At 47.1% G+C, this 26,971-nt stretch overlaps 1 protein-coding gene across 2 annotated transcripts in view; it reads left to right on the top strand.

Annotated features, from left to right (window-relative positions):
* The first annotated feature begins 234 nt into the window (after positions 1 to 234).
* The window catches only part of CHST11 (carbohydrate sulfotransferase 11), a 278,013-nt gene continuing 251,276 nt past the window's right edge, over positions 235 to 26,971 (top strand). The window contains exon 1 of one of the 2 annotated variants that reach the window (XM_066356172.1): positions 235 to 837. In XM_066356172.1, the coding sequence (XP_066212269.1) occupies positions 735 to 837 (103 nt within the window). In that variant the 5' untranslated portion in view covers positions 235 to 734. Of the gene's footprint in view, positions 853 to 26,971 lie in introns of both variants that reach the window. The other variant, XM_066356163.1, reaches the window with a different exon arrangement.

The raw sequence follows: 26,971 nt of genomic DNA, 5'->3' as shown, positions 1-26,971 counted from the left end.
CTATTCGTATTTTTTTCCTTCGGGTTTTGTCATGGAAACGCTGACACAACCTCCAGACGGCGGCCGGGCCGGCCAGGGACTGAGGGCTTTTGGGACCCTGCGGGAGCGTCGCGCGCACTCCGCACTCCCCGGGAAACAGCTGGACGCGACCAAGTCCCGGGTAGGGGCGGGGGGAGCGCGACGCTCCGCCCCCTAAGCTCGGGCCCCTCCCTCCTCCCGGCTCTCCGCAGGCGCCCTCCCCTAGCCGGGGGATGCGAGTTGCATTTGGTAAAACCCAGCCCCGGAATATATAGATCATTCGAGCGCAATGAAGTAGCCTTTGGAGAGGAGGAAGAGGGCCGGTCCGACAGCCACAGCGGCCAGCGCAGCGGCAGCGGCGGCAGCACCACCATCACCGCTCGCACCCCAGCCGCCCGGCCGGCTCGAAGGCAGCGGCGGCCGCCGGCGGGAGCAAAGGCGGCGGCGGCGAAGCGAGGAGGAACAGCAGGAGGATCCAGAGCGCGCAGCCGGCGGATCCACGCATCTTGGCACTTCCAGAGCAACTCTAGCGTCTTCCACACCCCAGCCCGGGGATAGGGGCTCCGAGAGCGGCTGCAGAACCAGCCCGATCCTCCTTCCGAGCCCTCCCAGCTCTGCCCTGTGCCTCCTGGACTCCGCTCCGCGCTGCGGGGTCCCCGTTCTGCGCCCCGGGCGCGCCTCCCGGACACTCCGGTCCCCATTGGCAGGACAAAGCCATGAAGCCAGCGCTGCTGGAAGTGATGAGGATGAACAGAATTTGCCGTATGGTGCTGGCCACTTGCTTGGGATCCTTTATCCTGGTCATCTTCTATTTCCAAAGTATGTTGCACCCAGGTAGGGGGCGCGTTAGCGTGGTTTTGTTGGATATTTTCTTCTCTCTCGTGCTCTCGCTCAGTCGCTCCGCCTGGTTTCTGCCTCTTTCATCCTTACCTCTTCTCCCTCGGCCACCTCGGGGCTCCTTGCTGCCGGGTTTTCCCGGGTCACCGAGTCGGGATGGGGAGGGAGAGGGAAGATGTGCTTCTTCCTGGCTCCGGATGGAGGATGGGACCTGGAGGGGCGTTAGTGTGTGTGTGTGTGTGTGTGTGTGTGTGTGTGTGTGTGTTTTTCTTTTTCTTTGTGTCTTCTGTCTGTCAGTCTGCGAGGTAGCTGTGAAAGGTAGAGGTTGTGCGATGCAGCTGGGGTGAGTCGGTTTGAAGAGAGTGAAACTCTCCCCCCCACCCCCCCGCCCCGGCCCAATCGGAGGATGAAAGAGGAGCGGGGAGCCGGCCGCCCTGAGCCCCCACGCGTTGTCCCTTCCTGGTGGGGATGCCAGGGGCGAAGGGTGCGCGCTCCGGCGAGGTAGAGTGTGCCGGGAACTCCGGAGAGCCCGGGGCTCGGCTCCCACGTGTCTAGGGCTCGGCACCGCGCTGAGCAGGTGTGGGGAGAGGTTTGATGCCCGGCGCTGCCCCTCCACCAGGCTGGGGAAGGGGCCTGGCTCTGGCTATTTTCCCCGGGAGTCCGGATCCGCATTGACCTTGAGGCTAGAGCCTTTGGCCCTGCTCCAGCCATCCCCTCCCCACGCCCCCCAGCCGTCCTAGCCCCCACTCTGAGCCAGGGAGCCCGGAGCTCCTGGGTCACGTCTTGGCCACCGCAGTTTTGTAGGAAACTTCGGCCGGGTTCTGGGCTGACCGTCAAGTTACATCGTCCCTTTCCTGGGCTCCATGCACTCGGAGACCTCCGGGCCGTGTGGGAATAAGTCCTCTCCTCTCAGATCCCGGTGGCTTAGACGCTTTCACGTCTGAAATCTGCTGGGCTCTCCCTTTCCAAGGGGCGCGAAGGAAAGTTTGGGATCCGGGAAGGGACGGGCGCCCTGGTGCGCAGCAGCCAGGGGTTCACAGCTCGCCTCTGAAGCCCAACAGGTAGAAAGAACCTTCGGCGGAGGCTTCCGGGGTAACGTGGTCTCCCCGCCCAGCCACGGGCGTCCCCCGCCCGCAGCAGGCCAGGCCTGGCTGCATTGGCTCTGAATTCTTTTTTTTTTTTTTTTTTTTTTACGCCTGTGGGTTGCCTTTCTCAGCCCAGTCGCAGTCATAATTTGCTTTTATAATTTCAAGGAGAAGGGAGCTGGAACACGTTTCTTTCCAGGGAAACGGGCTTGCTGTGTTTTTTGTTTTGTTTTGTTTTTTGCCTTGCTCTTCTTTTCGTGTGTATCTAACACTTTGAACAGACCCAAACTCACCTCATCTGGGTTTGGGGTGACGGCGGAGGAATAAGGCTGTTCTTTCCATCAAATATGCAGGCTGCTGCGAGATTCCTTGACAGCGCGGGTACAGAATGGCCCCTCTGCCCCACGAGGAGCCGTTGTCAGGCGGCTACGCTGCCAAGGATATGGTCTAACACCACCCCTTGTAACCTCAGGACATGCGAGCCAGCCTTGTAAAAGATGGCTTTTGTTTGCTGTAGGGTATTTTTAGTTTCCTGTCAGCAAACTACAGCAGGTTTGTCACCTCATCCAAACCGGTGGTTGTGAAACTTCTTAAGGGAATTTAAAAATGGACCTCGCTTACATTCCGGCTGCCAGGTGGTGGTTGTAGCGGGCAGGACCAGACAGACAGTGGCATCCTGGAGGCCAGGCCAGACTCCACCCCAGAGGGCTGGGGGACTGGGTGGTGTGCAAATACACTGATGCTCAAACAGTTTAAACAAAGGACTGAATGCTTTGGTCTAGACCCTGGAGATGTGTTTAGACCACTTAAAGTTTTGCCTGGACCCGAGCATGCCAGGTAATTCTCTGCAGAAATGCCTGGAAGAGGGGGAAGTGTCGGCCTCCAGCAAGAATGCACTTGGACTTTTCTGTGCATGTTAAGTTGTCCAGTGAAATACTAAGAGTGTGATTACCCATGGTTTCCATGCATCCTGGCCTTTTCTTTTCCTGGGTAAGAATTAGGAAGTACCTTTCTAGCCAGAGACACTGGGAAGAAATGTCCAACTTGTAATTGGCACTTTGCTAAAATTTCCAGCTCAAGGTAGAATATTAAGTCGACTGGAATGTGGCATTAGCCCTTTTCAGTCTGGTCTTTTGGGACCAGCGGGAGAACCTTCTAAGGCTGTGCATCATGATAACGATCCTCTGTCCTTGACTCTCTGCTCTCAGCCTTCGCTTCCCTTCCTGATTCCACTTCCTCCCAGGAAATGGCATTTGTTTATTAGTCACATCTCTATGAATGTGTTCTCTTATTTTTTCTCCAGCCTATAGCAAGTGCTACTTTCAATACGTTCTATCGAATATAGAATCGTAAATAGCTCGATTGAAAGGTCTACTTTATTTTGAATGACATCTGGTTCCACATAAATGCTACGTCAATGGTTATTATATGGAACATAAAGTGTGCTTTGAAGTCCATATTAAACATTTTCTTTTTTCCCCATTTTTTTTTTAAGCTACACTGTTGATGATGGCTGATGCGCTTTTTCCTTTGAGTTTCTTTGAAAGTTAGCCAATCTTTGCTTCCTTGAAGGATTTAGGGTCATGATTTAAGGTGATGATCACTGATCCTTTCCCCTGGCTCTTCAGTTTTAGTCTCTCCAGATAACCCTGAGAGAGGCAGAAGGCACAGCATGGCACAGATTGTGTTGCTAAAAATTTGGAGCCCTCTGGCATGAGTTTCAAATGCCTAGATCTGAGAAAAATAGTATTCCAAATGACATGGATTCATTGGTGGTTAGTGAATACCTGGTGTGTGAAGGAGGTGGGACAGAAAGGAAAAAGGAATCAACCAGGTGGTGGGGTCTTTCTTCTGATTCTCTTCTGGCATCCATTGCCTTTTGCACTTTTGTAATTCACAAACTTGAGTAGTGTGTACACTTGCGAGTTCAGCCTTGAATTTTGGTTGGAGAGTTCAGCAGAAAAGGGCCTTGTCAGTCAGGAAGGCCGTTTTCTTTAGATCTTTGACACTGAATTAATGGTGTTTGTCAAGAATATCTTTTAGGGCAGGGACCAGGTTGTAGGCCCCATTTGAATCCTGATGTTTTGCACAGTGCCCAACACACTGATGGTTCTCAATAAAATATTTGCTGGATGAATGCATGGAGCAAGTAAGTAGCTAACCTCTAGGAGACTGGCTTCTCTGGTGTTCAGGAAGGTTGTGTCAAGCCTTGCCAAACAGGCCTGGTCAGTAGTCAGGCTTTCTCTGGGTGGGTGGGTGGGGAATGCTTTCTTGACTTTGGTCTCTGAATTCCTCTGAGACATGGATTTGGTTTAAGCTCCTGAGGCACCAGATGGGACTATTCCCCATGGCCTCTGTTTGTTGCCTGGGGGTGTGAGGTCTCCGAGGCACTGCTCAGTGTCGGGGTATTGGGGAAGCCTGGCCTTGTTTAGCCAAGTGACCTGTAGAAACACATCCGCAGGACAGACAGTTTTTCTGGCGTGAACCGCTTGCTTAGTCAGTGAGAGTGAAACCACACGCTGGTCCTGTGTGTAACCTGCTCGAGTCCCTCAGTGAACGCACCCTGTGAAGGTACATTCATACGTTAAAGCGTTAAAGCGTGTGTGTCTGTGAAGTGTCTGGGTGCCTTCCTCAGATAATGGGGCTTGGATGGAGCTGAGGGCCCCCACGCTGCTTGTGTGCCCCGAAGAGGCCGCTCCTCTGCACCTCCCTTTGGTGTTGCTCCAGAGGGGAGGCCTGTGCTTTTGTTCGGAAGCTCCTGCCCCCAGAAGCTGGGGAAGAGAAAGCCTGTTGCCTTGTTCCCTTCCTCTCATTGCCAATTTCTTTTTCCTTTTGCAATATGTTTACTTTCACTGTCTCCTGGGATTTCTTTGCTTTGGTTGAATGTATTGAAAGGTTATACCCTTTATTTAAGGACTTCTTGGGTTACCCCTTTCTAGTTTCACTTGATTTCATTGAATGTAAAACACTTCTACACTATAATTTTAATCTAATTATAACAATATGTGCTCATTTTAGAAAATTTAGGAAGTACAGAATGGAAATAATCCTTTATTCCACCACCCAGAAGCAGCTGGTACTTTTTTCTATATATTATAGAATATATAAATCGAAAAAATAGTTGAGGTCACATCATGAATTTTGTACCCCATTTGATAATATGTATTTTAGAAAAATACATCATTATGGTGACTGTTAAGTTTAAAATTTGACCACAACCTTTTCAATTTATAGACTTGAATATACTTGTACCTCTGCTCCCCCTCCCACCCTCTTTGCAAGATTTATCAGTCTGAGTGTGCTTACACATATTTAATTTTAAATTAAAGAAATGAGTTTTGGAGCCGGAGAGGCTGTTCTTTCTTTCTTTTTTTTTTTTTTTTTTTTTTTTGTATTTTTCTGAAGCTGGAAACGGGGAGAGACAGTCAGACAGACTCCCGCATGCGCCCAACCGAGATCCACCTGGCACGCCCACCAGGGGCGAAGCTCTAGCCCACCAGGGGGCGATGCTCTGCCCCTCCAGGGTGTCGCTCCATTGCGACCAGAGCCACTCCAGCACCTGGGGCAGAGGCCAAGGAGCCATCCCCAGAGCCCGGGCCATCTTTGCTCCAATGGAGCCCCGGCTGCGGGAGGGGAAGAGAGAGACAGAGAGGAAGGAGAGGAGGCGGGGTGGAGAAGCAGATGGGCGCTTCTCCTGCGTGTCCTGGCCGGGAATCGAACCCGGGACTTCTACACTCCAGGCCGATGCTCTACTACTGAGCCAACCGGCCAGGGCCCGGAGGGGCTGTTCTTATGTTATCTATCTACAACTTCCTTTGAAGAGGTGTCAGGAAGGTCTCAAATGTGAGACCGTCATGAGCCTTGAAGCAGCATTAAGTAACTGAAGGATAAGCCATTTTCAATATGGGGTGACCCCCTGGCAGTTTAAGTGTCTGCACCTCAGTGGGGTGTTTTCATAGCTGCATTCAGATGCGACAGATACACTGGCAATTTCCTGTGACAGCTGTAGCCGCTGTTGAGGAGTCCTCCTTCCATCTCTTGTAATAAAAGTGATCAGGCACCAGAGAAAGGGTGGGTGGAGGACTTCTTAGGGGCCTGCGTCCAGGGCAGCCATCCTCCAGCAGAGGCGGCTTCTGGTTGTATTTATCTGGTTGAAAAGTCATTTTGCTCAGGACCAGCTCTATTAGCACAGGCATTTAAAAACAGGAAATCAAAGGCACCACCCTTTCCCTTAAGTCCTTCGAAAGGACAGAGCTCTTCTTGATCTGGGGAGGGTAAGTGAAAAGGGCTCTCTTGAAAGTCATTGCCAGCAGGCCACTTCTAAGTTCAGATGCTAAGAAAAACTGGAAGTTGTTTTGCTGACTCATTTGCTCTCCACAGTTTTTCCTCTCTTGAATTTTGAGACATACCCCCACCTCCATCTTGATCACCAGTGAAGGGGGAGGCAGTTCTTCCTGTGAGGTTATTGATTAATTTGATCTGTCTCTCAAACAATTCCTGGAATTTGTAATGTGATGCATCTTAGATCAAACAGGATTGATCAAAATGTAAGAGCAGAGTTGCTCTTTCTTTCTGTCTTTTGGTCTCTGCTCTTCTGCTCTGTGCCAGATGTTGTTCTAGGCCAGCGGTTCTCAACCTGTGGGTCGCCACCCCGGCGGGGTCGCCTAAAGCCATCGGAAAATACATAATGCATATCAGGTATTTACATTCCGAATCATAACTGTAGCAAAATTACAGTTATGAAGTAGCCACCAAAATTATTTTTTGGTTTGGGGTCACCGCAACATGAGGAACTGTATTGCGGGGTGACGGCATTAGATAGGTTGAGAACCACTGTTCTAGGCACTGGGGATACAACACAAATATTGATGCCTGCCCTCATGGAACTTGCATTCTAGTATGGTAGCCAGACATTCAACACAGACAGAAGTAAAATGTGTGGCACACCAGATTGTGCGAAGAGAGAAAAACAAAGCAGGGAAGGAGGATGAGAGGTGTGAGAGGCAGGGGTTGCAATTTCATAGAGGTAATTAGGGACTGTCACTGGTAAAATGACCTTGGAGAGCAGAGACCTGAAGGAGGCGAGGGAGTAGCCACGTGTCTGTCCCAGGTAGAACGTTCCAGGTAGAGAGCAGCACAGGTCTGGTCCCTGAGGTGGGAACCTGCATGGCCAGCAACTCTGAGTATTCAGAGCAGAGAGAGGGAGCAGTCAAAGATTATGAGCTGGAAAGAGATTGTGTGGACCTTAGCCTTGGCCTTAACCAAGGTTGGGATGGGAAACCATGCTGGGGTTTGAGCAGGGGACACTGGCAGGAGGGGGTGTGGATGGGGTGGAAGCAATGAAGCCTCTTATTTTCACTTTTGTGTTTAGTGCACTTGATAAAGCAGTTGCCAAGTAAATTCCATTCCCCCTCTTCCAACCCTGCCCCAAATTAGACCACCCTTATGTTCCATTTTTAAAGCTGTAATGTACAAATCAGAAAAAGGGATTTGAGAAAATGTTTAACTGAGTTTGTATGGGGAAATGGCATTCATGAATAAAAACAACTATAAATAGTCCCTGACTTGGGTAGACACTCAATAAAAACAGAGATTGAATGGATTGATGGTTTGGGAGTGGAAGAGCTGGGTCCTGGCGTGGGGCTCCCCCACTTCCTAATCCCATGGACAATAATTTTTTTATCGATTCTAAGACACTCATACTTTCACATTTTCATGCTTATGAAATTGACTGTGTTGTCCTTGATGGCATTTTTTTTTCCTTTTCTTTTTTTTAATAAAGTGAGAGGCAGGGAGGCAGAGAGACAGACTCCTGCATGCACCCTGACCAGGATTCATCTGGTAAACCCCATGTTGGGCTGATGTTCTGCCTATCTGGGGTTGCTGCTCTGTTGCTTGGCAGCTGAGCTATTTTAGCGCCTGAGGAGGGGCCTTGGAGCCATCCTTAGTGCTCGGAGGCAACTTGCTTGTTCATTCGAACCATGGCTGCAGGAGGGAGGGAGAGAGAGACAGAGAGAGAGAGAGAAAGGAGAGGGAGGGGTAGAGAAGCAGATAGTCGCTTCTCCTGTGAGCCCTGACTGGGAATCAAACCCCGGACTTCCACACGCAGGGCTGACATTCTACTGCTGAGCCAACTGGTCAGGGCCCTTAATGGCATCTTAGCACTGTGCTATCCTTTGATGGGCAGGCTTTTTCTTTCTTACTGGAACGTGAAGTAGCACCTGTGTGAGTTGTGAAAGCACTTTTTGTAAACCATGGCACACTGCATAATTGCAAAAAAGGCAAGAAGACTGCAATCTCCAATGAGGGCCTGGTGGTACCTGGTGGCCCAGGATTACCTGCTTCCTGAAGGCTTTGCTAGCAGGCAGGCCATTACTAAGTCTTTTTTTTGTTTTTTACAGTGACAGAGAGAGAGTCAGAGAGAGGGATAGATAGGGACAGACAGACAGGAATGGAGAGAGATAAGGAGCACCAATCATCAGTTTTTTGTTGCAACACCTTAGTTGTTCATTGATTGCTTTCTCATATATGCCTTGACCATGGGGCTACAGCAGACTGAGTAACCCCTTGCTCGAGCCAGTGACCTTGGGTCCAAGCTGGTGAGCTTTGCTCAGACCAGATGAGCCTGTGCTCAAGCTGGCAACCTCGGGGTCTAGAACCTGGGTCCTCCGCATCCCAGTCCAATGCTTTATCCACTGCACCACCGCCTGGTCAGGCCATTACTGAGTCTTTTCTGCCTGCCTGAGAGATCTGCCTGTTCTCAGAGCCTGAGGGCTTGCCATTGGTATCTCTGATGGATGGATGACGTTGGTAAAAATTAGAATGAGAAGGGTGGTGAAGTATTAGTTCTCTAACTTGGGGCTTGACCCTGGAAGCTCAAACAAACCAGGACATTTCAAGGGGAAAGTATCAGCAGTGTGGATTATAGTTTCTTTCCTGTCTACTGAGCTCTCAGGGCCTTTTCTCTTGGCCAGTCCTTTTAGAAATGTATTGTGGTTATTTGTTTACTGGTACTTCTTTCTCTTTTGATTCAGCAGGCGATGGGTCCTGTGTTAGAGCTTGGCCCAGAGGTACAAATACAGCTATGCTCTGCTTAGCCCTTAAGGACGGATAGATATGGATATGTTCTAAGAAATGTGTCTTTATGCGATGGCATCCTTGTGCAAACATCACAGAGTGCCCTCATACTAACCTAGGTGGGATAGCCTGCTGTTCACTACACTATGTGGTCTAGCCAATTTCTCCTCAGCTACAAGCCTGTACAGCATGTTGCTGTATTGAATACTGTAGGCAACTGTAGCACAATGGTAAGTGTTGCTGTGCCCAAACATATGTAAACACAGAAAAAGTACAGTCAGAATACGGTTATAAAAGATAAAAAATGGTTCAGCTGTACAGGGCACTTACCAAGAATTGGGCACATAGGACTGGAAGTTGCTCTGGGTGAGTCAGTGAGTGGTGAGTATAAAGGCCTAGGTCAGGACTGTGCATGACTGCAGACTTTTATCCTGCACAAATTTTAGGCCACACTGAACTTATAAAACAACACAAGATTAAAGTAAGCACAAGAGAAGATGCAGTCAAGAGACACAGTGAGGACAGGATGGCTGAGGCTGCTGCTGGAGTAATCCATCTTATCGTTTTACGGCAAGCTTTTCCTTTTTCTGTGTGTGTGAGACAGAGAGGGACACAGAGAGAGACAGATAGGGACAGACAGGAAGAGTGAGAGATGAGAAGCATCAATTCTTTGTTGCAGTATCTTAGTTATTCATTGATCGCTTTCTCATATGTGCCTTGACTGGGGGGTTCCAGCAGAGCTACTGACCCCTTGCTCAAGTCAGTGACCTTGTGCTTCGAGCCAGCGACCTTTTGGCTCAAGCCAGCGACTGTGGGGTCATCATGTCTGTGATCCCAAACTCAAGCCAGTGATCCCATGTTCAAGCTGGTAAGCCCGCGCTCAAGCCTGTGACCTTGGGGTTTTGAACCTGGGTCCTCTGTGTCCCAGTCTGACGCTCTATCCACTGAGCCACCACTTGGTCAGGCACAGCAAACTTTTTCTAAATAGAAGGAGAACACTCTAAAATAATAGTAATGAAAACTGTAATATAATACATAAATAAACCAGAAATGTAATCGTCTATTGTCAAGTATCATGTACTGTATATAACTGCATGTGCTATACTTTTATATGCAAACGTGTGTAAGGCATTGTGCTGCAGTGTTACAATGATTACCATGTCACTGGGCAATAGGAGTTTTTCAGCTCCATTATAATCCTATAGGACCACTGTCACATACAATAAATGGTCTGTCCTGGACTAAAACATCTTTACATGCGGCGTGACTGTAAGTGATTCCCAGAGACACTTTTTCTGCTCCTGTCCCCACCTCACCAATATGCACAGAGCCCAGAGGGCAGAGGCAGGCTGGCTTCCCGTAGCTAACCAGCTTCTCGTGTGGCTTATTTCACTTGTCTCCCAAACCTCTTTGCTCCTGGTGTGCTAGGATTCAGGGCAGGAACTTGAAAGCAGTCTAGGTATTTAAAGCAAGCAGAAAGGTATGAAATGCAGGGAATCTGGTGCTTATAAAATTGATGGGCAGGCTGGAGGCACAGGGCTCTCGCTGTGTCTTCAAGAGTGAGCCCTAGTTAATAGTATATGTAATGATTTAGAAATATACATATATTGGCATGGCTGCTCAAAAGTGACCCCCCTCCAGGGGTTCTGTTACCCCTGAGACTGTCGCTGGAACTCCTGAGTCAAAGAACAGCCCGATGACACATCAGAAATTCTGATTTCAGATCTGGGATGGGACATTTACCCACTGCAGCTGCCTATCAATACCCAAGAAACTGGAGAGCAGACCCTGTAATGCTGCTGCCAAAAGCCCTTGTGTCCCCGTCACCGCGTTTGGCAGTAGCAGGCAAACCAGAAGGCAGGAAGATGGCCTCTTGCTCATGTCTGCTTTCTGACTCTTGAGTGACTGCTTCTACTTGGCGGAGCCACATTCACATCCAAAAACCTGGCTTCAAGGAAGCGTAGGAAACGCAGCTGTTAAATGGCCAGCCTCTGTGGCATCGAAAAGCCACGGAAGGGGGTAGAATGTGTGATGAGCAAGCATCCCTAGTACTCACCACTCCCCACTGGTGAAACATATTTGAGTTGTCATCCTCAACCTGTTTTGTTTCTAGATAATTTATACCTATTAATACCATTAACTAAGTAGGATAATGGTATTACTAACTTTTTTTTTCTTTCTTTTTTTTTTTTTAGTGAGAAACAGAGGTATAGACAGGGACTGACAGGAAGGGGGAAGAGGGATGAGAAGCATCAATTCATAATTGCATCACTTTAGTTGTTCATTGATTGCTTTCTCATATGTTCCTTGACCTGGGGGCTCTAGCCGAGCTAGTGACCCCTTGCTCAAGCCAATGACCTTGGGCTCAAGCCGGTGACCTTTGGGCTCAAGCCAGCAGCCTTTGGGCTCAAGCCTGTGACCATGGAGTCATGTCTATGATCCCATGCACAGGCCGGTGACACCGCGCTCAAGCTGGTGAGCCTGCTCTATCTACTGTGCTACCAGTCAGGCTATTTCTAACTTTCTAATGATACGTGATTGTGAATCCACATGTTCATTATCGTCTGGATAATTCTGTTGGCTGCCTTCTTGTCAACTCAGATCCTGTCATCCTTCTTACCTGTAGTGTGATACGCGAAGCTTTGGGAAGAGAGGAATGTCATTTTCTCATGCGCAGGTAAGTATTATCTCCAAACTGTGGTTGCCTGCCTGGGACCTCTTTAAATCCATTTCATTTTATAAGGATTATTTTAGGTGAAAGTAGATAGTATAAACTGTAACTCTATTTATGATCCCGTTGTAAATGGTGATATCTTGACATATGTCCAGAGCTATGGAATTATTGAGGCAGGCACTAGCTAGGGTCCCTGTGTGGCCTTCTGTCTCCTTCTAAAATTTCATAAATGGCATGTAACTTGATATGACAGGTTAGATGGGGGTGTTTGTATCAATTCGTATTTAACATTAACTCCTATTTTTAACAATTTTTTTTTTAGAGTAAGTAAAATGGAAGGCCTGATGTTTTCTTCCTAGGTCCCTTTGTGGTATAGGTAGTGTGTCCACTAGACTTTGGAGCCCCAGGTCTATACTTGTCATGAATGTAATTGAGAATTGTCAGACCTGCCACAGTCAACTTTGAGTAAAAGTCCAGAGAGCTTGTTTGAATCCTGGTGAGTTTGAGTTGGCTTTAGAGAAATAGTATGGGGAGGAATGTGTGCAGTTCTAACTCAGGTAGATGTGGATAGAGATAAGGAAACCCAGTAATATAAGTGTTTAAGTCCTTATCAATCCCTGGCTTCAGTGATTATCTTAAAAGCTTTGGAGGAAAAAAACCCTACAAAAGCAACTCAAGTGAAATGGGCTGATGGCTGGGTTTCTGCTAGAAGCTGTTAACTTCAAAGAATTCCAGAAGAGGGACAACACAAAGGCCCCTCTAAGGCAGCGTTGTAATGAAACACCTTACGCTTCTTAATGGTTGACATATTTCACCTTTAATACCATTGTCTGTGGCCACTCGCCATAGTGAAAAGAGCACAGAATTTGCAACCCAGAGACCAGCTTTCTGCCCACCATATCCAGTCAACATCATTCAAGGTATTTTTGTTAAATGCTTTCTAAGAGTTAGGCTCTATTCCAGGTGCTAAAGACACAGAAGAAACCAGAAGAGACAAAAATCTGGGTCCTCATCATACATCTGACTGGGGGAGCCACAATAAAGAGATGCATGTTTAAAATACACAGTATGTTTGATGGTGACAAGTGCTACGGAGAAAAGAAAAGCATAAAGGAGGATTGAAATACAAGCAGTGAGGGGGTGGCAATTTTAAATAGGGTAGTTAGGGAAGGCTCCCTGAGAAGACGACTTTAAAGAACCAGCAGATGAGTACCTGGCTCGTGGCACAGTGGATACAGCATCATCCCAGAGTGCCACCATTGCTGGTTCAATCCTGGAGTCGCGAGGTTGACCCTGAGGGTGCCAGTTTGAGCCCTGCTCAGGGCATGTGTGAGAAGCAATCAATGGGTGAACAACTAAGTGGAATAATGAATGGATGCTTCTCTCTCCCTCTCCCCACCCCCCCCCCCCCCAAATGGACCTGAGAATTGAGGATATATAGGAAAGAGATGAGCTAATGAAATAAGACCCATTTATTAGATATTAGTTACTGAAGGTTGACATGAGTCAGGTGTTTAATATATTTTATTCCTCACAGGCATCTTATAAAGCACACACTGTTATTCTCACCATTTTGTAGGGGAGAAACTGAGGCATAGGAAAATGTTCCTTGTCTAAAGTCACACTGGGGAGGAATTGATGGAACTGGAATTAAACCATGGCTGTCTGACTTATGATGTTGCTCTGGACGTCTGGTGGGGGAATTGAGTGGGGATTCTCCTGATTGTCTCAAGGATTGAAGACCTGACTTTAGTGGGAAGGGCCAGGGATACCAGATACCCTTCAAAGGGTAGGGTCTGTCTGCCCATCCTAGAGTCATCGGGTCTGAGTGCCAGGATGTGCCTCAGTTAGAAATACCTCAAAACTCCGCACCCGAGCAGCATCTGGTCCAGTACCTGGTTACATCCCGTGACTTGGGTGAGTGCCTGGCACATTGTAGGGGCTTAAAAATTGAGTGAAAGTCATGGACTCAAAGATTTAGTCCCTTCATTTGCCAAGCGATGGTGGGAATACCACCTCTCTGACATGGTGGTGAGGACGAAATGAGAAAGTAGGTGTGAAAATGCATTGAAAATAGATGCAGAGACAGTATACCCATATTGTTGTAAACATAAGTGTGCTGTGGTTCCTCATGCTCAGATTTTGGCCTAAAGGTTTAAAAAATGCTGTTGCATTTTAACCGATTGGAAACCTGAGCAAATGTTTATTCATGTCCTGTGTGTGCCCAACACCGTATGGTTTACTAACCGAGTCCAGCTTCTAGGCTCCTGTGACCACTGCCCACACCTCCCCTGCTGTGCACGCGCCTCCCGCCCCCGCACTCAGACTCAGCTCGGCACAGGGCAACGATTTAGCGCTTTACCAAAGCAGAGTTTATTGGTTGGGAAGTCTGCCTTGTGGTTTCACGCTGAATACAAAGGCTATAGCTTTCCTCCCCCAATTATACACCTAATTACCCCTCAGTTTCCCATTAGCCTGAAAAGGTGCCACTTGAGAAATAAAACAACACGGGACATCCGTCAAGGCCATTTCTGAAGCTGAACTCCGAGGAGAGGGAAAAGTGGGCTGGGGAAAATAGCCGTGCAATGGCTGCCCTTCCTTGAGTAATGGTTTGGTGGCTTGGGGTGGCTCATGACACAAGACAGCAGCACTGCTTGGCCCTTTTCTCCACCTTCTGGCCTGTTGTATGCGGTGGAGGACATTACTGGTTTTTGCACAGGGCCAAGTCATCCCCGCTCTTAATGCGAGTCTGGCGCAGCATTTCCTGTTGCGCGATTTTCAGCCTTTGTCATATCATGGCACGCAGAAACTAATCACTAAAACTCTGTGGCACACCAAAAAAAGTATTTTTTGCCGATCTGAAAAAAAAAAAGAATGAACTTTGATTTATTCACTCCAGACGGCTATTGTTATGTTGGCTGTTGTCATTTTTTTTTTTTAACTCTGACAATTTAAGGGACAAAAGGTCAGTGCCCCCCAAATACATAGTCAGGTACTCATGCTTTAAAAATCCTTGTGGCACGCGGTGTCGTTGATCCTCTTTCCTGCTCTGGCCCTGGCAGGTTAGAGACGGTCCCTGCCGAATTTGATACTTAACCGAGGGTGGGGGAGTCTGTCCATGCTCAGGGTTCTTATTTATTTATTTATTTATTTATTTATTTATTTATTTATTATTTTTTATTTTATTTTATTTTTTGTATTTTTCTGAAGCTGGAAACCGGGAGAGACAGACAGACTCCCGCATGCGCCCGACCGGGATCCACCCCGCACGCCCACCAGGGGCGACGCTCTGCCCACCAGGGGGCGATGCTCTGCCGCGACCAGAGCCACTCTAGCGCCTGGGGCAGAGGCCAAGGAGCCATCCCCATCGCCCGGGCCATCTCTGCTCCAATGGAGCCTTGGCTGCGGGAGGGGAAGAGAGAGACAGAGAGGAAGGGGGGGGGGGTGGAGAAGCAAATGGGCGCTTCTCCTATGTGCCCTGGTCGGGAATCGAACCCGGGTCCCCCGCGCGCCAGGCCGACGCTCTACCGCTGAGCCAACTGGCCAGGGCCTCAGGGTTCTTTACAGGTTGAAAAAGTCTCTTCTTTTTTAGCACTTGACCTTCAAGATGAAGTTTCTGCCTCTCCTCATTATTGATTCAGAACCGTGGGAACCATTTTGCTCCCTTCTCTCCCTACCTGGAGCGGATATTTGGCAATGACTGGAGACAATTGGATTGTCACACTTAGGGTGGGGTCGGGGATCCTACTGGCATCTAGTGGGTAGAGGCCAGGGATGCAGCTAAATATTCTACAATGCACAGGATAGCCCTCTCCCCTCAATAAAGAATAATCAAACCCAGAATATCAATTGGGAATCCTTTTTTAGGTTCAACATTTTTGTGATGTATTGCTAAAAATAATGCTAACCATAATGATCACTTCCTGAGAACTTACAGTGTCTAAGGTAGTATGCCAAAAGCTGTGCTTGAATGATAACATTTAATCTTCACCATAGCCTTAGCAGGTGAGCATTTTTACCAATCCCATTGTACAGAAGAGGAAACTGAGGCTAGAGAGGTTAAGGAGCTTGCCTAAGGTCCCAGAACTGGAAAGCTGGAACAGGATCCTGGCCCAGGTCTGACTGACACAAAGACTATACCCTTTACCTCACCAGCATACCCCACGTACATGTTCTTGGTTTCAGCTAATTAGGTCAAGAGGTAATTATTTTACAAGGGCCATAAGCTCGCTATAGTTTTAAAGCGGGACATTCGGTGATAGCCCCTTCTCTTCTTACTGTACATTCTATACCTGGATGAGCTCATTCCCTCTTGGGCAGGTACTGTCATCTGTGTTCAGATGACACTCATTTCTCTCTTCAACTTGCATGTGTCTTTTTTTTTTAAGATTTTATTTATTGATTTTTACAGAGGGGGCAGCAAAAAGTTATCAACTCATAGTTGCCTCAGTTTAGTTGTTCATTGTTTGTTGCTTGTTTTGTGTGCCTTGACCCAACAAGCCCAGGGCCTGGAACCAGCGACCTCAGCATTCCAGGTTGATGCTCTAGCCACTGTGCCGCCACAGACCAAGCAACTTGTATGCGTCTTAAGGTCAAATTCCAGTTTATATTTTATGTCCTGTGTGAAACCTTCATCCCTTCTCGGACAGAATAAGAGGATGGATGTCCTTCCTCAGCATCCCGTGGTACTTGGTGTGTGCACACTTCTATTATTACACACTCTGGCATACTGGCTCGTTAAGGGCAAGCCATGAGTTTTTTACCACAGCATCTCAACATCTGGCATAGAGCCTGGTACGTAGTAGTTGCCTTTTTTGGGCTGCAGCAACAAAACCACAGACCAGATGGCTTATGAACAACAGGAATTTATTTCTCACAGTTCCATAGGCTGAAAGTCAAGATCAGGGTGCCAGCACACTTGGTGAGAGCCTTCTTCTGGGATGCAGAGTGTTGTTATATCTCTGAAGTCTCTTATAAGGTCACTAATCCTATTCCTGAGCTAATCACCCCAACCGCCCGCTTCTTAATACTGTTACCTTGGACATCAGGTTTCCTTGTTATTTTCATAGTTATTAATGATAAGTTTTATTTTATAGTAGGATTGCTTGGAAATTTTCACTCTGTGTTATTTTTATTTATTTACTTTAAAAAATCAAACATTCTTTTTCAATTACAGTGGATAGACAATATTATTGAGTTTCAGGTGTGCAACATAGTGATTAGACATTTATGTAACTTATGAAGTGATCACCTCAGTAGTACTCATCTGACACCATACCAGTATTATTGACTGTATTCCCAACATATGAGTTTTGGTGGAGACACGCCCATTCAGACCACAGCAGTAGTCACTAGTAAATATTTATTGAAAGAGTGACTGCGAGGTCGCCGGTTCGAAACCCTGGGCTTGCCTGGTCAAGGCACATATGGGAGTTGATGCTTCCACCTCCTCCTCCCCCCCTTCTCTCTCTGTCTCTCTTATCTCTCCCTGTCTCTCCTCCTAAGAAAATGAATAAAAAATTAAAAAAAAAAAAAAGAGTGACTGCACTGATGGTGATTGTTACCCAAGTTTAAAAAAACCCTGTCTTGGGTTGGTAGGTATGGGATTTTAGCATTTTTCCTTGCCGATTTGATTTTCACTTTAATTCTATGGTGAGTGAACTGCCATGTAAGAGAGCAAAAAACTAGTCATTTAACACCATGGCTAGATGTAGACACATCCTCAAAATGAACAGCTAACCAAGATGTGGTTCTCACGTGCTGTAACCACAGAGTAATGGTGTGACTTGCTCATTTAGCTCAGAATAAGAGGGTCTGAAACAAGACTCTTCTAGGATGGCACTGTCCAGTTGAAATGTTTTGTAACTTTATATTTCCTAGTAGCCACGTTGAAAAAAAGTCCAAAACAGGTGAAATTAATATCTAAGATGTCATCATTTTAATAGGCAATCAATATTAAAAATTATTGAGGCAGTTTACATTTTTTTTTGGTACTAAGTCTTCAGAAATGCAGTGTATAGTGTACATTTACAACATACTTTAATTCAGCCTGACCACAGTTCAAGTGCTTGATAGCCCCATGTGGCTGGTGGCTACTATACTGGATAGGGCAGCTCTGAAGTATCAGAGAACTTTTTACAACTTTTTATGCATAGGGATTTTATGTTTGCTTTTTATTTATTTATTATTTTTGCCCCTTCCCCCTTTATTGAAGGGCATGTTATCATTGCTAGGTTTAAGCTATATAGCCTTTGGGAAGACTGTTGGCTCTCTTAGGACTCTAGGTGTTAAATAGGAGAGGTTAGTTGTTGAGTGGGATGTGTATAGATAAAGTACTTCAGGCCACTAAGGTATCTTCAAAGTCTTCCATGAGGCATTGAAACTCAGTGAGGGATTCAGGAAATTGCTTAAATTTGGTTTAAAGGGGTTCTAATACAAATGTTTGAGTGTAAAGACCTGCCCGGGGAGCACTCATTGTGTTGGGGTGGAGGAGGCACAACTTGATGAACTGTTTTATGGGCCATATGTGCTTGAGGTTACAAAGAGAGACAGATGGCTTGGAGGGAGAGAAGGAGTGATTGATTTAGAGTGGGGTGCTGAGCAGGAGGCCTTCATGGGAGAGGTGATGTTGCATTGGGTCCTGGGGGAGGAGTAGAGATTTGCTAGGGGGATAGGGGGAAAGGGGGGACAGACACCGCAGGGAGGGCCCCTGTCAGAGCAGGGGTGAAGTGGGAAGGAGAGTGATGTCTGGGAATGCAGTGGGCTTCAGGGTGCAGAGCTGGGTCGGCAGAGGACCTGGAGGTCTCTGAATGCTCTGCAGTTTGAATTTTATTCTTGGGACTAGAAAGCTATAGAAGGTTTAAGGTCTGCTATTTTACAGATGATGAAATTTCAGCTCAACTTTATTAAATTTTCTTGCTTCATTAGAAGGGCAGAAGTTTTCAACTCGCTCTCTCAAAATGAACTCGGAGCCATTTTGAAATGGTTTCTATTATTATCACTTAATGGGAGGTATGATTATTCATGAATGTCTAACGTGCAGAGTAAGAAATAGCTTAAAAGCACTCTGTGACGGGATTTAAAACTCCGCTGTTTGCACTGCTTGTGCCAAAATTATAGGCCGTGGAGGTTAAGTTTCAGTCTCTCAGTTGCTAATGGTGCCCTCGGTGCACCCTCTGCGAGTCCTAGAAGCAGTGGCAGAAGGGGAAAATGTGTAAGTAGTTACAGGGAGAAGAATTTCTCTCTGCAGGGTGAGCTCAGGGTCCGCTGGGGGTCAGGTTGCAGCTGTGGGCTGCCTTGGAGATGAGCCGGTCCAGAGCCAGCCACTTCCTCCTGGGAATCAAGACCTGAGGGTCTGGCTCAGGGTTCCCAGAGGAGACTCACCCTGTGCGCTATGTGTGGGATCTGATCTCATTGTCCCCCTGAAAGATGCTGCCCTATACCATCTTCCTATCAAAAAGGCTGCCTCCTTTGAGGTCTGCACTCCTGGGCAGTGGGAGGGAGGATGGGGGAATGATGGAGCTCATACACAACATAAAAAGCCATCTCTGTCTTTCAGATCATTCCTGGGGGCATGGTGCTTGTGCAGAACCGGAGGGCCTCATACATGCCCTCTGCTAGCCGGTGGCACCTCACAGCTGAGGATCAGTGTCCTAGGGCTGATTTCCTCTTAGGGGCATCTCACCAGCTTTGACCTGCCCCTCCCCCCTTTTTTTCACTAAAACAACGATACACAGGGAGAATTCTCCCAAAAGCTTAATTAAAAACAAAAAGTAATGTAATGTCATCATAGCTGTGTAGCAGCTTTTAAGGCGGTGTGTGGCTGCACAGACTACAGGGGGTTCTAGATTCACACCTGCCAACTTGTAAGGATTTAGGGATCAGGGGTTGAAAGGTCTCATTAAGGCAGCACTTACTATTGGACATCTGGGCAAAGAGAAAAACAAGTATGACAATGGAGATTATTTTGAATATAGAAGAATTAGAGAGTGAATCCTTTAAAAGCCCAGGATATCTTGTACATCGGGCTTTCTGTGTAATTTTGTGGTTCTCAAGTGGAAGTGCATGTTTGGAATCAGAAACTGAATGGGCAATCTTTGAGTCACTTGTAATAAACAGCTATTGTTGGGAGAGTGTGAGCCGTCATGAGAAAGACAATCGTGTGCTTAGAAATATTCACTAATCACGTTGGCCTTGCTCACTTAGGAATACCCCTTTAACTCAGGAGGGGACTGGCTTGGGCTCTTTCCTGTAGGACTCGGGAGAGAATTCTTTTGAGGCTTACCCAGAGTTTGTATCCTGAGACTGCAAAAGCCAATTGAGGTTTTAAAAATAAAGACAGATCTGACAGTAAGTGTCTTCTTGAAAATGGAAGTCCAAGTAACGTGAAGTCAGAGCTACATTCCTCCTTTATTTTCATAGGCAGTAAACGAGAGCAGAGGACTGGGAGCGCTGAGTTCTCACCCCGGAAACCGTTGCTATCATTGATGGGTGTTTGAGCCTTTTTAAAAAAACATTTTATTTATCTTTAGAGAAAGTAGAGAGAGAGAGAGAGAAGGAAAAAGAGAAAGGGGGGCGGGGGCAGAAGCAGGACTTGTAGTACTTGCTTCCTGGATGTGCCTTGACAGGGCAAGCCCAGCGTTCCAAACCAGCAACCTCAGCATTCCTGGTCTACACTTAATCCACCGTGTCACCACAGGTCAGGGGAGTGTTTGATTGTTTATAAAGCACGTTGGCCCTTACAGGAAGAGGAAGGGCAGGGAAGGAGAAAAGACTGAGGTGTGGGGGTCGGGAAACTTAGGGTCCAGCCCTGGTTCTTTCACTCAGTTCTGGGGACTCGCTCATGTGTTACTAACAAATGTCCACGTCGCTCCTTCAAGCCCAAGGGATCTGGAGCAGGTCAAGGGAGGTTTCAGTAACCCTGCCCTTCTCCGAATGCCTCCTAGCCCATCTGTTTTATGTTTTGGAATTCTGAGTAAAATTTTGTTAGAAGAAAAGTGTTTCAAGGCTAAAGCCATCAAATATTTTGCAGTTTGCTGATTACTGTTTCTAAGGCTGTTTCTCCCAACTCAGACCTTGTTATGTTAACAGTTCTCAAAGTGAATGCACATGCACAGCTGGCGGCAGATCATGATGAAACTGAAGAATTCCTGTTAATACAGTGTAACCAGACAGACATCTATCCACCCCTCCATTCTTCACCGGAACATTTATTGACCAAACATTTATCTGACTAAAGAGACACATCTAAATAAGACTTAGATCCTGCATTCAGATAACTTGCAATTTAGCAAGTGGTTGACAAACCCGTAATTGTGAGCTGCCATGCCTTGTAATAATGGCTATGGGCAGCTAGAAGAAAGAAAGCATGATTAATTTAGAGGAGGTCAGGGAACTTCACAGAGGAAGAACATTCGAGCTGGACCCTGGTCTTTCACGCAGTTATTCAGTAGGACTGGTCCAAATGCTAGGGAGACAGCAGGGAACAAAACGGACAATGATCCCTGTCTCAGTGGGGCTGACATTCTTGACATACTGTTTATCAAGTGGCAAGGTTGGCACACTATGGCTGCCTCCTTATTCTCCATCGTATCTCCTTGCCATCCTCCCATGCAGTGTCAAAGTGAAGCAGTATTTGTGTGTATTCATTTACATTTCTGATTACAAACTTAATACAGGTATATTATAGAGAATTTTGAAAAAAGGAACCTACTTTTAAACAAGTCACCCCTGATCACTGCCACTCAGAAAAGGTCTCTGCTAACCTCTATTCTGTTTATCTATGTACACATATATCTTGCTTTGGCCACTTAGTACTGAATCATGGGTAGTATTTTGTGATGTCATCTAATTTTCTTTGAAAACACCACAACCTTCCACCATATAGATGCCATAATATTCCATCATATGATCATATAGACATTTCATCACATGATATAATTTAATCATTCTCTTTTGTTGAACAATTTAAAAAAGATTTCCCTCTCTGCCTTTTTTTCTTTTTGTGACAGAGACAGAGAGACAGAGAGAGGGACAATAGAGACAGACAAGAAGGAAGAGAGATGAAAAACATCAATTCTTTGTTGTGGCACCTTGGTTGTTCACTGATTGCTTTCTCATATGTGCTTTGACTAAGGGGCCCCTTGCTCAAGCCAGCGACCCTGGGCTCAAGCCAGTGACCTTGGGCTTCAAGCCAGTGACCATGGGGTCATGTTTATGATCCCACACGCAAGCTGGTGACCCCACACTCAAGCTGGTGAGCTCATGCTCAATTCAGTGACCTCAGGGTCTCGAACCTGGGTCCACTGCATCCCAGTCTGATGTTCTATCCACTGCACAACTGCCTGGTCAGGATGAGAGAGCAAGGGAGACAGGGTGAGAGAGCTAGAAGCATGAACTTGTAGTTGCTTTCACTTTAGTTGTGCTTTGATTGCTTCTCGTAAGTGCCTTGACAGGGGATCAGATGGGCTTAAGCTGAGTGAGTGTCACCTTGCTCAAGCCCTTGACATTTGAGTTCAAGCCAGTACCCTTTGGCTTTTCATGCCCTGTGACCTCTAAGCTCAAGCTGGTGACTTTTGGGATTGTGTGGACAATCCCCAACAGAAGCCAGCAATCCTTTGCTCAAGTTGATGAGCTCATGCTCAAGCTGGCAACCTCAGGGTTTCAAACCAACGACCTCAGGGTTCCAGGTTGATGCTTTATCCACTGCGTCACCACTGGTCTAGTAAATAAAGTTTTCCTTTTAAAGAATTACTATGATGTACCTTTTTGTACATAAATTTTTGTCTGCTTTTCTTAATGTTTCTTTGAAATAAATTTCCAGAAGGAGAATACACAGGTTGTAGACTGTTGAAGGTTCTTGATAGTTGTGGTCAAATTGTTTTCTGGAAAGTTGTATCCATGTATGTTCCAACGAGCAGGGTATCACAATGTCAGATTTTGGATCCGGCTTGCTGTAGCTGTGGTCCAGGTTCCTGACAGCCTACCTCAGTCTCAGCACAAATGCTCTCGTTTAGTTTTTGGTCCGCAGTGGAGCATGGGCTTCTGCAGAGCCCAGACAGTGTTCCCCGTGCCTGCCCTATCACAGTCTTGCAATGAAATAAGCATTTGTTGACCACACGCTTGTATGTCCGAATAATGAGCACACAAGAAGGGTAGGAGACAGTTTCAGTGGGAAGAGAATAGAATTTCTGTCCCAAAGTATCCTATCAGTGAACTTTCAGAGAAAGGGAAACCCATCGATAGAGAAGTACTTATCTGAAAGGCACCTCCCCAAACTCAAGGCATGTCCAAGAGGCCGGTAGATAGGTCATTCTCAGGGTTGAAGTTCAGTGAGAAGATATGTCTTGACTGCTTACTCTCTGGGTGCTGTTTAGTCTTTTCAACAGCCTGACCAGGGCGCACTCTTTTCAACCTTATTTTTAAGTTGGGCTCAGAAGTTTTGTAATTAACCTGATTAGGTGGTGGTGCACTGGCTAGAGTGTTGACCTGGGATGCCGATGACCCAGGTAGGAAACTCCGAGGTTGCTGGCTTGAGCATGGGCTTACCTGCTTGAGCACAGGGTTGCCAGCTTGAGTGTGGGATCATAGATATGAGGCCAAGGTTGCTGGCTTGAGCAAGGGGTCACCAGCTTGGCTAGAACCCTCCAGTCAAGGCATATATGAGAAAGCAATCAGTGAACAACTAAAGGCCACAACTATGAGTTGATGCTTCTTATCTCTCTCCCTTTCTGTGTCTGTCTGTCTGTCTCTCTCTCACTAAAAAAAAAAAAAGTTTTGTAATTAATTTAAAATAACAGAGAGCTATGCCCCCCCCCCCAATTCCTATAATGGAATCCTAACCCTCAGTGTGATGGTATTAAGAGGGTAGACCCTCATGAATGGGGTGAGAAGACAACCATCTATGAATCAAGACCCTTACCTGACCCTGCTAGCACTCTGATCTTGGGCTTCCAGCTTCCAGAGCTTGGAGAAATCAATTTCTGTTGTTTTTAAGCCACTCAGTGTGTGGTATTTGTTATAGCAGCCAGAATGGACTAAGACACACAGCTGGTAAGTGGTAGAGCTGGGATCCCCAGGTCTGTCGGACCTCAAGTGCTCTAAGAACTTGCCTCTATGTGTAGATGATGGGACTAGAGTCTGTGTGAAAACCTCCCATGATTGACAGGAAACATGTGTAACAGGACGATCCTGGAGCCTGAAGGCAAATGGACAATTGCTTTCGTGCCCCGAGAATGGAACCTCTCTGGGAAATTGCTGCTGGATGAACCTCTCAGGCTCATGGGGGGAAGGCTCCCCTAAGCAGGAAGCAGGGCTGAGAAAAGCAAAACCAAATCAAACCCATGGCGGTGTTTTTCCTTTTGCAAAAGTGAAAGATAGTTACACACCCACACCCACATGTGCATCCATGAACACACACATGTGCGCACACACAGCAGATGGGGGCTTCTTGTATGATGTCTCTATTGCCTGAGCCTCCAGTGGGGAGGCCTGGATACATTTTATCATTCTCTTTTCTTGAATGTTTTATAACAAGTTTTTCTCATAAAAACACATATGCACAATAAACATTTTTACACCGTTTTATGTCATTTATTTGAAACAGTAATGGAAAATCTCTTATTCTTGATCTTGGATCGAGGTGTATGTGAACGACTGTAGTGGCAGCACCCAAGGGTGAATTAGGGCAAACTTTAGCTCCCCACAATTTCCACCAACCCACACTAAATCACCCCAAAATACGCACAAAGGAAGAATGCAATGCTTTTTATGCAAATTCGGTGCCCTCTGCTTTCTGTCACCAGGTGGTCTCCCCTAAGCCGTTTTATATCAGAATTTTGGAATCGCCACTGTCCCTCATGTTCTCTTTTATGCACACCCAGACTCTCATCAGCTTAGAAGAGGTAGCAGCGGACGAGGGGAAGTGAGACTGGGTCTAAAATAGCCGGCTATTAGGTTTCCTGTTTGCAAGGATGTGGTCAATTAACGTCGGTTATCTAAGTGTCTCGTTCTGCCACCCCTAACAGTTAGCATACAGAGCCCTCAGAGCCGGTGGGGCCTGCCCGGGACTGAAAGCCATGGTCAGAAACACTGGCACCCAGTAGCTACCTTGAAGAAAACCACTGTGCATTAGCCCTGTGGGAAATAAAGGCGATGCTATCTGTAGCGCTCAGTGGTAGCAGGCAATTTTAAGAGCTCCAGGAGGCAGCTGGGAACACCTCGTTCACTTATGGTCATTTGAGGCTGTTGATATGGTTTGGATCTTAATGCATGGTGGGAGAGACCCTGAATAGGTCCCTCCATCTAGGAGGTTATTGGAGGGAGTTGGCTTGCTTTTTTAAATGGAAAGGACAACATGTAAGGAGTATTAAAACAGTGCAGGGTGGGGTGGGGTGAGGAAGAATGCTAAAGGATGGGCCATTTTCAGAGGAATTGCCTGTCTTCACTTATTTTTTCCAAACTTGCCTCAAATATCCTTCAGAGAAAGTCTGAAGGTCTCAGGTCAGGAATCTTTTAGATGCAAATTATCCCTCCCCATAATCCCTTCGCATTGGTTTAAGCAGGAATATAGGAACTGAAAAAGTCAAAGGATCCTAGAATCTGGTCTCTCATGCCTTCTCTCTCTCCCGTGGTGGCAAGATGGCTGCCAACAGTTTCCACCTCCATCCCACCCTCTCAGAAATAAATATGAAGAAAGACTACTCCTGTCCCAGCAGTCTCCACAAAAATTTTGGTATATAAACTCCATGAGGGCAAGGATTTTTATATTTTCTTCACTGTCATATCCTCAGCTCCTAGAACTACCCGGCTTCTAGTAAATTTCAGTAGATATGTGAGAGAATGAATGAATGAATGAATCAATCAATCAACCAATCTCATTGGTGTGGCTGGGATCACATGCACTGTCCAAGAGTTGTGCTGAGTGTAGGGGAGAATGGTTCCCAGAGCAAACTGGGGGTGCTGTTACCCAATGTGGAGCAGAAATCACTCAGTGTTTGAGTTGTGCTCTACCAATGGAGTCAGACCCGTGTTGCGAGCGTTGGGATCCTTCTGACAAAATCAAAATGGCAACTGAGTGTCAATCAGCCTAATAACTGGGCCAGCAGGAATTCTAGCCGGCCTGCGGAATCCTATACGTTCATAATGCCTTGATTGAAGAGCTCAGGTAACCGCTTCCAAGACTTATCTTGTGACCGAAATAAGAGCCTTCATGTTGGCTGTTGAAATCTTGAAAAATAAGACATCATCTGGGCATGTTCACTCCAGTGTATAACTTAGGGACATGTATACCCAGATGTGTGTGGCACCATGGATGCCTTTGGCCCCAGGTCACCATGGGCTGCTGAAGGATATTCTTTTTTTCCAGTGAATAACGGAAGCAGGAGAGGCAAGAGATGAAAAAATAAAATCTACGATTGGGTTAAAAAGACAGCTCACGCCCTGGCCGGTTGGCTCAGTGGTAGAGTGTCGGCCTGGCATGCAGAAGTCCCGGGTTCCATTCCCGGCCAGGGCACACAGGAGAAGCGCCCATCTGCTTCTCCACCCCTCCCCCTCTCCTTCCTCTCTGTCTCTCTCTTCCCCTCCCGCAGCCAAGGCTCCATTGGAGCAAAGATGGCCCGGGCGCTGGGGATGGCTCCTTGGCCTCTACCCCAGGCGCTAGAGTGGCTCTGGTCGCAACAGAGCGACGCCCCCTGGAGGGCAGAGCATGGCCCCCTGGTGGGCGTGCCGGGTGGATCCTGGTGGGGCGCATGCGGGAGTCTGTCTGTTTCTCCCCGTTTCTAGCTTCAGAAAAATACAAAAAAAAAAAAAAAAAGACAGCTCACACTCTTCTAGTAGGTAGTATTCGTGGGAGTCTTTTTGCCACTTGGAAAACCTTTTTGGACCGAAGGTGGTGACATGAACTTTTTTATTTCATTTACCTCCTGTTGTAGGAAGACAAATGAATCATGGCGGCCTAAAGAGAAGCTGTAGTACGTGTTTTCCCTGGCGAGGCGAGCCGTTAGGGCCGGTGGAGCGAGCCCACGGCGCTGGAGGCCCACACGCCTTCCTTTGTGCTGCAGCGGCCTCACCTGTGGTGTTGATCTTTGGCTCACCTCCGTGCCTGCCTCCTGCCAGCGGGACGGGAGAGCGGTGCCCTGAGAGGCGTCCCCCCGGCACCCAGTCCTTTTGCTAGTGTCTCACTGAGTCATAGCCACTTCTACTTGCGTGGGAGGCTGGGCACGTCGTCTTTATCTGGGTGGCAGGAGCTCAGATACAGTTTTGGCCCTTTTAGCTCTAAAGG

Source organism: Saccopteryx leptura, chromosome 1 (genome assembly GCF_036850995.1).
Source record: "Saccopteryx leptura isolate mSacLep1 chromosome 1, mSacLep1_pri_phased_curated, whole genome shotgun sequence".
Classification (NCBI taxonomy): Eukaryota; Metazoa; Chordata; class Mammalia; order Chiroptera; family Emballonuridae; genus Saccopteryx; species Saccopteryx leptura.
The sequence above is the reverse complement of the archived record's forward strand: the minus strand, read 5'-3'. Positions and strand labels throughout refer to the sequence as shown.